The 12,270-nt window shown below is 35.9% G+C and overlaps 1 protein-coding gene across 1 annotated transcript; it reads right to left on the bottom strand.

The window, feature by feature from the left end:
- Positions 1-1,247: 1,247 nt before the first annotated feature.
- LOC107826219 (isovaleryl-CoA dehydrogenase, mitochondrial) lies at positions 1,248-12,061 on the bottom strand. Its single transcript, XM_016653170.2, has 15 exons — positions 11,793-12,061; positions 10,180-10,263; positions 10,037-10,094; positions 8,116-8,240; positions 7,983-8,027; positions 6,801-6,849; positions 6,358-6,467; positions 4,794-4,870; positions 4,548-4,598; positions 4,391-4,455; positions 2,450-2,604; positions 2,314-2,354; positions 2,160-2,214; positions 2,001-2,057; positions 1,248-1,604 (listed from the first exon to the last, which is right to left on the bottom strand). The coding sequence occupies exons 1-15, from the start codon at positions 11,904-11,906 to the stop codon at positions 1,458-1,460; spliced, it is 1,233 nt and encodes a 410-aa protein (XP_016508656.1). The 5' UTR covers positions 11,907-12,061; the 3' UTR covers positions 1,248-1,457.
- Positions 12,062-12,270: the final 209 nt, after the last annotated feature.

Below are 12,270 nucleotides of genomic sequence, written 5' to 3'. Positions count from 1 at the left end.
CTTTTGTTGAAGTTAGAGCACTTCAATATTTAAAAAGTTTTGAGGCACTTATTCTAGACATACCTATTTATTCCCCAGTAACAAGTCTAGATAACCCGTGAAGTTGTTGGCGTAACTGGTAAAATTGTTGCCATGTGACCAGGAGGTTAGGGGTTCGAGCCGTGGAAATAGCCTCTTGCAAAAATGCAGGGTAAGGCTGTGTACAATAGACCCTTGTGGTCTGATCCTTCCCCGGATCCCGCACATAGCGGCAGCTTAGTGCACCGGGCTGCCCTTTTTAACAAGTCTAGATAACCACTGTCATGTTTCATGTAACTTGTAAGCTTTATATTATCTACTGATTCTTATTTCTGTTCTGGTGTCTTTCTAGGCCGACAAGAGTGGGTTGCTCTAGTGGTGAGCACCCTCCACTTCCAATCAAGAGGTTGTGAGTGAGTCACCCTAAGAGCAAGGTGGGGAGTTTTTGGAGGGAAGGAGCCGAGGGTCTATCGGAAACAGTCCCTCTACCCCAGGGTAGGGGTAAGGTCTGCGTACACACTACCCTCCCTATACCCCACTAATGAGATTATACTGGGTTGTTGTTGTCGTCGTCGTCTTTCTAGGCCAGTAAGTAGTTGTTTCTCTTTGTGGAGACTTGTGAAATGAGAAAATACCTCCTTTACCATATAGACACAAACAAAAAATAGTTTGATATGTCTAAGGAATGTGTGGGTGTTTTTTTTTTTTTTCCAATGGAGCTTAGTTTCTACTTGTCTAATATTTGTTTGAATCTCAAGACACTGAGCTACTATGTCCTAGCTAGAGCCTAGAGGAGACAAATAAAGAATTATCACTGTTGGAGTTGCAAGAAATCCTACTCCAACATGTCTTAATCTTCTTAAATCTTAAAGATAGTGATATAATTTGAAGTTTTTTCTTATTAGTTTCGTTTGATGTGTACATTGCACTATCACCAACAGTGACACAAATGATACAGACATTATCTTTCTAATTTAATACTCCTATTTCATAAAATCAGTTTTAACTAACAGTAGGAGTACTTTGTAAAAACAATGTTTTTCTGATTATTTTTGGTGGGGAAGGGGGTGGGTTGTTAGTGTCATAGATTGCACTGGTAGTGTAAATAGGTCAGACTGTTGCACTAAAAGTATGTAGCCTTACCATTTGAATATTTTGATGAAGTGGATCACCAATGACAACCCTATGGTTCATTTATTAATACTCCAGCTATGAAAGCACTAAAACCATTTTTCATAGGCAAATTCTTTGTTTTCCAGAAGAAAAAAACAAAAGGACAACATATTTGAACAATATTTAGAGCTTCTGCCAAGGAAAAGAAAAATAATATAAGCTAAAGGGAACAACTTCATTTATTTTCCTTTTGTTCCAAATAGGGGGGGGGGGGTAGAGAGACTTAGCTATTTCTCAGGGAGCTCAAGACTTAATCTATTTCAATGTCATTGTTCTTTAAAAAGTTCACGGCCTATTATCATTCTTCTGATCTCACTTGTGCCTGCCCCAATCTCATACAGTTTGGCATCTCGCAGAAGGCGTCCCGTTGGGTATTCATTCACGTAGCCGTTGCCTCCAAGGCACTGAATCGCCTGCACCACACGCACAATCTCGTAAGCACATCAACTTTCCTACTAAACTTTTATAATCGAAAAATTTCCGGGAGCCAAATGACACATGGTTCGAAATTCGGTGGACTACAGGCCGCCCCTCTACCCTATCATCTTTCCTACTAAATGATAGCAGCTTTGTGGCTTTAATTCCATTAACATGTTGGCATTACCATAATAAGCCAAGACAAAAGAAATTTGTGAAGAATCCGCTAGCTGCTGCTAGGGGATTCTTTCAGAAATGACAGTCATTTTCTATGTTCTCAAACTAGTCAGAAATAATAATAGCAAGTCCCGAACTAAAGATGACGCGTGAACACAGACATGCGAAGAAGAATTAATTATCAGAAACGAACAGAAAGGAATAAAGTTTTTCACCTGAAGAGCAACTTGGGTTGCTCTTTCAGCAGCAGTAAGTATAACACCAGCACAATCCTGAACAAATAAAATGTCTCTTTGGTTAAGTTTAGCTTCTTTAAAGTAAGGACACTAAAATTGAACAAGAAGAAGGCAAATGAAAGTTTCCGCTGCAAGGACCTTTGTATTAATATTGCCGCTGTCACATTCCCTTGCAACAGAATAGACATAAGATCTGTTGTGAACAATGAAAAAGAATAAGCACATGATATCATTGATCAGAATCAGTAACGAAAACGATAGAGAAGAAGTATAACAACAAAGAACACCTGACCTTGAAGATTGCAAAGCTGTGTACATGTCAGCAACTTTTCCCTATATTTTCAGGTCAATAGCCCAGATAAGTTTAAGAATTCTGACAGACAAAGAACAGCAATAAAGGTTCATTTGTCCAGAAGGCAGTTAGGAACCTGTATAAATTGAAATTCTCCAATCGGTCGCCCAAATTGTTCTCGCTGTTTAACATAGGGGAGAACAACATCAAGACAGGCTTGCATAAGTCCAACAGGACCAGATGCCAAAACAAGTCTCTCTAGATCGAGCCCCGACATCAGGACATAAACACCTGAAGCAATAGAAAAACTTTTCTAAGAGAGGTAGGAGCAATGGCATCGTCTAGGTGTGTCACTATGATAAAGGATTAAAAAAGAGACGAGGTAAACCAAAAATAACATCAAAGGAAGTCGCTGCAAAAGACGTACAATCTCTCACAAGCTATGCAGACTTACGAAGAACTTAACTAAATACTCACTCCATTTCAATTTATACGATGGTGTTGGACAGGAAGTTTAAGATTTTCATGTTTATATCAGTGTTGTCAAAGGCGAAAAGTGTTAAAAAGCACACAGGTCTATCATGGCTTTAAGCACAAAGTGCAATTAAAGTGTGGGCTTTAGTTAAAAAAGGCGCAACGAAGAAAAAAATAAAAGTATATATGTAATGCAAGAAAAAAACTAACAAGTTCATTCATAATCATTTCCTTAAAAATTAATACTATCTTTTAGCCAATTATATTTATTGTATGTACCACTCTATTCAAGATAGAACTTATTGACAATGAGGCGTGGGCCTTAGAGCTTTGCCTACACTAAAGCGCAGTCTAAGTGAGGGGAAGCGCATACCCTGAGCTTTTTGAGATTCAGGGCTTAAGCACGCCTCAAATGAGCCTTTACCAACACTGGTTTATATATGAATTAAACTAATGCTGGTGGAAGAAAATAGTAAAGTAACAGTTGAAAAGTTCGTTTGATAAAGAAAAATCACATCAAAGTTTAAAATTTGGATAATTTAAGGAACTGAATTCTGGGAAATTGAAGAAGTTGACAGAAATGAAACGGTTTTAAACTTTTTGGAAAATCCCAAAATAGGAGTGTCATATAAATTGAAACAAAAGGAGCAGATGCAAAAGAATCCACATATGCATTACCAGCTAGTTTGGATTAAAGCTCAGTAACGTTGGTTTATACTACTTAAAGGTTTGGCATACGACTGAGTTTTAGTTCTTTAGAGATTTTTTGTATAGAATTTCTATTGTTGGAGAATCCCTAATTGTTTGAAAAAAACAAATTATTAATTATTGGAATAAAAAAGGTCCGGATGGCACAGAATGAATATTGACGATTCATATAGCCAACCAAAACAGTTTAGGATTAGGCTTAGTTAGAGTTGTAGTATTCTGAATTAAATCTCCATATACTTGGCATGCTCTTTCAAAAGTTAAAGAACATCTACCATTTAATCTTAGTGTAAATAAATATGCAGGAGAGGACAAAGAATAACAAACTTTAAAGAGTCCAATAGTAGTCCCGTGTAACTTCCTTGTATTACATACCAATAAGGTACTATGCAATCGATCAAAAAAGCTTTTTCTCTTTAGGGAAAGCAACACTACTTGGTGCAACCAAAATAAAAAGATGAATATATAGTGTGCGAGGTAAAAAAAAGGATATTATCTCAGAAATAGTATAAGTAGGGGTAGTATAGCAGAATAAAGAAAATAGCTGGAATTCAAAACTAGTGACAGCTTAACATAAATCTTTTGAACTTTATCTATACATAAAAATCTAGACAAAAACTTTGTGCAACTCTAAGATTAAGAATTCTTTAGCATAAGCTGTATTTAAAAAATTAGATAATGCTGCACTCTCTTTGCTTGAAATTTTTGTAGCTCATTAGATCACACCCTTCAAGTTTTTACCCTTCTTTTTCAGATTCTCCACTACTTATTCCGTTAGATAAGCTAGTCCCTCTTTTTTCACTTTCGATACCGAAAGTGGAAGTAAGGTGTAATATTAAGGAAGAAATGAGGCAAGATATTTGGGCCAACATAGAAGTTAATTCAGAACTCGTACCTTTTCCTACCTGCCCCAAAACATTTTCTTCAGGGACGAAACAGTTCTCAAACACAAGCTCACATCTACAGGTAAGATTAAAGTTATTAGGCCACCTTCAGTATAGTAACAAAAATATAAATCCAAACAGAGCAACACTTGGGCAAGATGTACATACGTATCACTCCCTCGCATCCCAAGTTTGTCTAATTTCTGGGCCGTAGAGAATCTGTATATTCAGTTAAAGTAGATGATAAGCATGTCCCGAGCTCACTGGGATATCTAGTGTTTTGTTATAATAAATCATGCTTTACTATTCGTCTCATGCAATCATGCAGCTATGAAAAATAAAACAAGAAACAATTAGTATTTTCTCTCCCTTTTTCATTTTCTATCGCAAGTAGTATCAGTACAGGCGGCATACCCTGGCACTCCCTTCTCGATAATGAACGCTGTGATTCCTTTCGAACCAGCTGTTACATCCGTTTTTGCATAAACAACCTGATCCAGAAATAGATTTTCAAAACTGAACCTTTAAATTAAATTGTCGTTCAGAAAAAGACCAGAAATACAAATTCTAGATACACAAAGATAAAACTTAGCCAAAGGATGTGAGAAAAATTGACATATGGCTATTTCTAAAGCCATGTTTTAACAAAAAAGCACATTTTCAGCTATCAATGATATCAGGAAAAATGAACTTGTAAGAGAATCTCACAGACAAACACCATTCACACCTGAAAGTTCAGGTATTTGCCAAAAGAAAACATATAAAGGTAGGTGAACTCGAAAGAGGAGGAGAAATTTTTGTAAAACCAAAGAGTATATAGACTTTGCAGGTGCATCAATAGTATATCTCAAAAGTAACTTTTCAATAGCCAATCTGCTGAGATTGCACATGTGACAAAAGTGATTATGGCATACTGCTAGAAAGAAACCAGACAATCTGTCTTACAAAATTAACAGTCAATAAGCAAATTTAGATGAGTACTTCTATTTAGCTGATCAACAGACAAACCGAATAAATGAGAAAATTATAGATGAAGAGTGCAAGAAAGAGCTCTAGGCATAATAAATAATAATCCAAGGCTGTAAAGAGAAATTCAATTACAGGAACTAAAGTAGTGAATCAAATTCAACTAGAATAAAGGATTGCATGTTGAATGATTCATATAGCACAACGAAAGTAACTACTCTCAGGAAAACAATCTAACTATTTTTATTTTATCCTTCACTTAAATTAACATTTTGAAAGAAAAAAAACATTTATTTCTTTCCACCCTTCCTCGATATAATAAATGAGCTTCTCCAGAAATCAGCCCTTCACCTTCGCAGGAAAAGAGCTTGTTGGTCTTTTCTCTTATTGTCTTTCAACCGTTGATTTTCATATGGTATTATGTTTACGTGTGGTGTATATGACTTCTGCCCATCTTCCATCTTTCTCACCTAATAGATTAGGTATGTCAAATCTAAAATTCAAATTCTTAAGACTATTTTTAGAATGAGGTAATTAAATTACTATTTCTACTAAAACAAATTAAGAACAGTATCCTTTTTTTAATCCATTATATGTGATACAAAAGATAAATTCTCAGGAACTAATGGCAATCAAACAATATAAAGTGAGAAGAAATCTTGACAAAAGGAAGAACTGTAAATAGAGCAGAGGTAGTTACACAAATCAAGAGGGAAGTTATAGAAAGGATAGAATTACTTCAGAAGTCTAAGAAAGCACAAAAATGTAGGAGTTTAGTTAGACAAATTATCTGTAATTAGTTGTTTTTCTGTTGTTGGAGGCCTAAAAGTTTGTGGTCAGATTTAGGTCCTCTATAAGTGTAATCATTTGGTGATGTCAATGGTAATATTCACATTGTTACCAAAAAAAAAAATCAAAAAGTACAACAACAACAACAAACCCAATGTAATCCCATGAGTGGGGTCTGGGTAATAAAATCGAAAAGTAAGGAGATGATATTCAAGAAAAGTACCAGTGTCTGAGCAGTTGGACCATTTGTGCACCACATTTTATTTCCATTCAGAACATAACCACCCTCAACATGATCAGCTTTGCACTTCATGCTAACAACATCTGACCCAGCTGAACCAGGAAATGAAACTATTCAGGGACACTCAACACATAAAAATTCACAAGCCTTTCGCTCTCTCGTAATAGCTGACCACCACTCCACTCAATGAAAAAAGGAAATGGAGATTTAACAACCAAATTAATATGATGACGAGAGACACAAAATGAAAATTGAATTAACAGTATTTGGGGATTCAGGGTAGCTCACTTGGTGAGCTATCCAACCTCCACCATGTAGGTGTGGGTTCAAATCCCCATATGTACCCCCCTTCCCCATGCCCAGTCCCCTTTCTCTTATGTATAACCAAAGTAAAAATAAAATAAAAAGGAATTAACAGTAGTTACCATTAGGTTCACTCATAGCTAGAGCCCCCACATGTTCACCCGTGATTAGCTACATCCAATCAAGTCATAAAAGAGTTAGCCACTATGTCAGCCATTCAGACATTTTATTTTAAAAAGAAGGGATTAAAATTAACTGAACAAGGATATTAAAAATAAAAATAACAAATGTCCCACTTTTCTTGCCCCCTATATTTAAAGCCAAATCCTTGCCAATTAAAAGCCAGAAGAAATTTGGGCTATGTTTGAGCAAACCATAGCTCAACTTGCTCTCCGTATAACTTCTTAAAGAGAATATTAGTAATTTACAAAATCCAACCATATGAATAACCTTCATCTATAACTCGAAGCCTACATCTTTCCTAATATTCTGAGTTATAAATCCATATCAGCTGCTTGCTATAAAAGTCTAGAGCTCATAATTGTAATTTATTGGTATTATACATTTGGTACCACGTGATTTCTGCCATTGATCATTTGAGCTAATCCAGTTCAGAAAATTTCTAGAGAAGACTTATCTAAGTTGTGGATGTTGTTGATGACTTGTAAGAAATAATAGACTAAGTATTTGAATCTTCAGTAAGTCGGTATATTCATACCTAGTTCTTTGTGAATCGAGCTTGTGCCATTACTATGTGAAGTTGTTGAGTGCATAAAACTATGGCCTACCCTGGGCAAATGGAATACTCGCTCCAACAGTCTTTTTTATTTTTTCCTTTTCTTTCTTTCTTTACCTTTTTTCCTGATAAAACATCAACTCCAACAGTTTCAAGTAATCTAGACTGTGGATCCACCATCAAAGATTTGAAGCACGTATGAGATATATTTTGGTGAATCATGATATCCTTAAGGAATACAAAACTAAAGAGGAACTTTCATGAGACTCCAACCATTGTACTAAAAATAGCATGTCTGAACCAATAAATTTAATAGAATTTGTGCAGGGCAGGAGTAGACCGAATGGTAAAACATACATGATATAAAGGAGAGTTTTTAACATGAATAATTTCCTCTTTCAATTATCAGGTGATTTTCTGAAAGAGATGATGTAATTTTTGGTTCATTGAATATGAAGGGTGGTCTATTGAAAGACCACGGATGTAAATCACCTATACTGGAAAAAACAGTAGTTCGCAGGAAATGTAAATATACTACTGTAAACAAAATGTGATGATGGAAGATAACCTTTGGTAGATACTTTTGCTTCTGCTCATGCGATCCATTTCTAACCTACAAAATCATCAGTAATTGTTAAATATGTGGCATGCAACGCAGATAGACCACCTATATATAAAAACACGAGTGGTAAAACAGTTACCAACTGATTAATGCATAGGTTCGTGTGGGCACCATAAGAAAGGCCAACTGACCCTGATGCTCGACTAATCTCTTCCATGGCTATGCAGTGATACAGATAACCAAGGCCAAGTCCTCCATATTCCTCTACACAGACGCAAGGAGCAATCTCAGACATACAACTTTCTCCACTGTCACAAGTTCCAGTATGTAAAGAAATTTATAGCTAAAGGAAGAAGAAAATCTGAAGGTCATAATGCGTAAAATGTTATGAGCAGGAAAAAGAAAGGAAAGAAAACAAAAAGAAAGAGAGCTCTAAAGTGAAAGAAGTCGGGCTACACGGTTACTCATTCCCTACAAATAACTGCTTTCATAAACATATTTTGGACACGGGATGTTAATTTCTTAATTCAAAAGGCAAAGAACAGTATCTCTTGAGCGAAATGAAGCATACATATTAGCTATATGCTTCTGCAACCCAAAGGAAGAGTAGGATAGACTCCTGTCTTTGTTTAACGCAAGTCAACAAATGAAATCAATTCCCACAAGATAACGTCCCTCAGAAGTATGGGCTTCAGCAGAGATAAACAATACCACCAGAAAAAGATATCCTGATTAACGCTTTATTCAAGACATCAGGAGATTCCGATTTCCGCTTCCTCTATGTGAACCTAACTCCTGTTACACATGTTAAGAATATTGAAGTTCATGATCACTAAAACATTATACTCTAATCTGAATTTGAAGCTTCAAATTACATTGGCAACTGATAAAACCCTATTCTCAATCTGTAAAGATCATAGGGCCAGTGATGGAGTGCTAGATTGATCCACAACGAAGCAAACAAAGAAATCGTACAACAGCTTCTTCGTACACATTCACTTGCATTATACTATCTTCAACCAATTTCCACCATGGCAAGTGGCTGAAGCACCCAATTCATAATTAATAAATTAGTAGTTCAGTTCCTAATTGGATGCACGCTAACGAGGATGCCTCATCAATTCAATTCAAGGGCAAATCCATTTCCTAGTCACACGGCTAAACACATATTGGAGTGAAACCTTAAAAGAGGGAGACTAAAGAGCAAAATAAGAGAGACATTGAAAGTTATCATATTTTACATCTTCCCCTTTTTTTAGCTGGAACTACAAATAGGTTACTTTACAAATCCTTTTACTATATGACTGCCTCCATACCAGGTTTCCCTAGAGCAAAGACAGGTTGATCTAGTTATATGAAATAAAAGAACTGACGCGTGACAGCTTCATCCCCAGTTAAGTGAGATTTCCCTTTCGGTATTGGTCCTTGCCATTTCATGGCAAGCTGATCATTTGTGCTGAAGGCAGCGAACATAGTGGTTTCAAACACCATACAAGAGAAAGGCTGGTGGACAATAGACTGATCCAGACTTTCGATAATGTAAGGTATACAAAAGTAAGAGCTGAGATACTGTTTCCAAGTTTGCACGCCCAATTATTAAAGAGTGTAATTGTCAGCTGGTAGTATGTTGATTCACTTGGGGAAAAAGTGTTCAATGAAATAATTTTGTTTAGCCCTATCACAGCTTCGGCTGATATAATGTCCATGCATAAATGTCCATCTTAATGAACAGATTAAGCCCTCCGACAGATAACTGTTTAGCCAGAATATCTCCAATACAGTGTATGTAAGTGCACAAAAAATCAATTAAGATAATATGAAGTATTAAGTTACTTTTTTTATTCTCAGAATCCAGGAAAATAATGCAAGTCAAGAAAGAGTATAAAAGCAAGTACGGCTTTTAACATCAAGAAGGTTACACTATGGTGTCTATATCAGTGTCTGGGTTCTTCTTTAAAATATAGCTCTCTAGAGGAGTGTTAATAGTTTTCTTCTCCGCCCTCTCTTGTCCCTATAATATCACATCAAAATCAATAGAGAGAATATGATCAAAGGCTTACCTGGCACTGTAATACCATGGAGATTAAAATCCCCCATTAGTTTCCACAAATTAACATCCTGATATCGCAAGAAGAATCAAGGTTTAAATATCATTTCTTGTTAATAGAATACTCCTGAGAAAAAGAGCAGATATTGCATGTACCTGAGGGAAATAATTTGTTTTATCTATCTTTTCAGCATGAGGGGCAATATTCTCTTGAGCAAATTGTGCCACGCTTTCTTTAAACTGTAAATTTGCATACGGAAGAATTAGAAAACTGCCATACTGCATTCGAAAAAGATTAAATTCACATGTGATGCAACTAAAACTATTGCCTTAAAGTAATACATATTCTTAACTGGTTTAAGTAAATAGGAAAAGTTTTCAGCAGTGATGTACTAACCGCTGAATTGCACAGGAAAATGCTAAACCAATTTCTAATCCCATTCCCAGACCTCTATAGTGGTTCCAACGAGGGGTGGAACTAGGGGGAGGGAAGGGGGTTCAATTAATCCCCTTCGCGGAAAAATTGTACCACGCAAATAGGGTAAAAATGATTTTTTTTGGTTATATATAAACTATTGAATCCCCTTGACATAAGGAAAGATTCTGGTGTTGTGGCAAAGGGGGTTCAAAAATTACTTTTGGTCATAGGTTCAAATCTTAGGTTTGACATTCTGTATATTTTGAAACCCCTTGGATGAACTTCTGGCTCCACAACTGGTTCCAACTTATCCATGTGACATGAACCCCCTCCCCCCCCCCCCCAACTGATAGGAGGCGAGATTTTGAACCTACTGCAAGAGGAATGGCTCATTAGCATAGCTTATAGAAATTAGGCCTTTTAGCACCCCTTTTACAGTATATAGGATGAAAGAGCTTTCTTTCATAAAGATTCAGTAAAGTTGCACAATTTCATTGACAATTCAGCAGATTGACTACTGCTGAAGCCATAATGCAGCTTGCACAGAGAATGAACACATAAAATTAGCAATTTATCAATTCCCAGTCTCAGCAGACATCTTTCAAGAATCATCCAAAACCTTGATAACACCTTTCACAAATAATTCATATTTTAGGGTTATAAAAAAATCAGATTATAGAGCATCACATATGACTATGTGAACCAGCGGCGGGGACACATGCAATCAAGGGTATTCGATTGAAATCCCCTTTGCCGAAAAGTAATACTGCATAAATGGAGTAAAAACATTTTTTTATACATAAATAGAATTTCGAATCCCCTTAATATAAGAGAAATACATATTTAAATTCCAGGTGCCGCATTTTTTATTCTTTTTGAATCCTCTTGTCAGAATTCATGGCTCCTTCACTGATGCAAACCAAGAGTAACAGAGATCAAAGACAAAAAGCAATTCAATCAAAATTGCTACAGAAGGGGCCCACAAAAGGGAGAGAAAATCAGAAAGAAGAGTGTAAAGGTAAATGGGTCTTCATTAAAATTTAAAACAAGACTACCCATTCAGCATTAAATCATTAATTACCTAAACCAAATACTTACATAGAGTCATACACAAATCACAGAGCCTGGAATTACCAACCCAGTTGTAAAAACCATAAATAGGCAACTATATTTATAATCAAAAAAGAGAAATTGTACTATATTAATGGCTAGCCTAATTTCTTCAGGCCCGAACACCACCATCATATAAAAAAGGAAAAAAAATATAGAGGAGATTAAAGCACAGTTGATAGGCAACTATAATTACATGCAAAGTAATTGTAACTTCATTAATAGATAAATGGGTTAGGACCTGTTTTTGTGTATCATCGAAGAGTAATGAAGTAGAAAACGCAGCAAGCTGTTGCTGCTTTTTGGTTCTGCACAAAGCAGATGTCAAAGACCTCGCCGCAAACAATTTATGCATATCTTTTATTTATGTGTATGTATTGTCACACAGTTTCTTGAAAATGGAGAACAATTGGAAAAAAGATGACTAAATGATGCTTATTTATAGTTCCAGATTATGTGTACTTGACAAAAGAAAAACTATGGTGGTTGGACTATCCAAATTGTGGACGCAACTGCAATTATGCAAACTCTGGTAAGATATACATTAGAGTTGGGGCCTTTCTTTGTCCCTAAAAAGGTACTAATTAATTTCACTAGGACTTTTAAGAGGCCGTGTTTTTTTGAATTTAGGTGTTTGATTTAGAGTTAGTCAGAAATTATTTAGTGAATAATAATATGCTTTGACTCTAAGACTAAATTATTTGGGCAATTCGGTGTTC

The sequence above is a fragment of the Nicotiana tabacum genome, chromosome 9 (genome assembly GCF_000715075.1).
Source record: "Nicotiana tabacum cultivar K326 chromosome 9, ASM71507v2, whole genome shotgun sequence".
In the NCBI taxonomy this organism is placed as follows: domain Eukaryota; kingdom Viridiplantae; phylum Streptophyta; class Magnoliopsida; order Solanales; family Solanaceae; genus Nicotiana; species Nicotiana tabacum.
The sequence above is the reverse complement of the archived record's forward strand: the minus strand, read 5'-3'. Positions and strand labels throughout refer to the sequence as shown.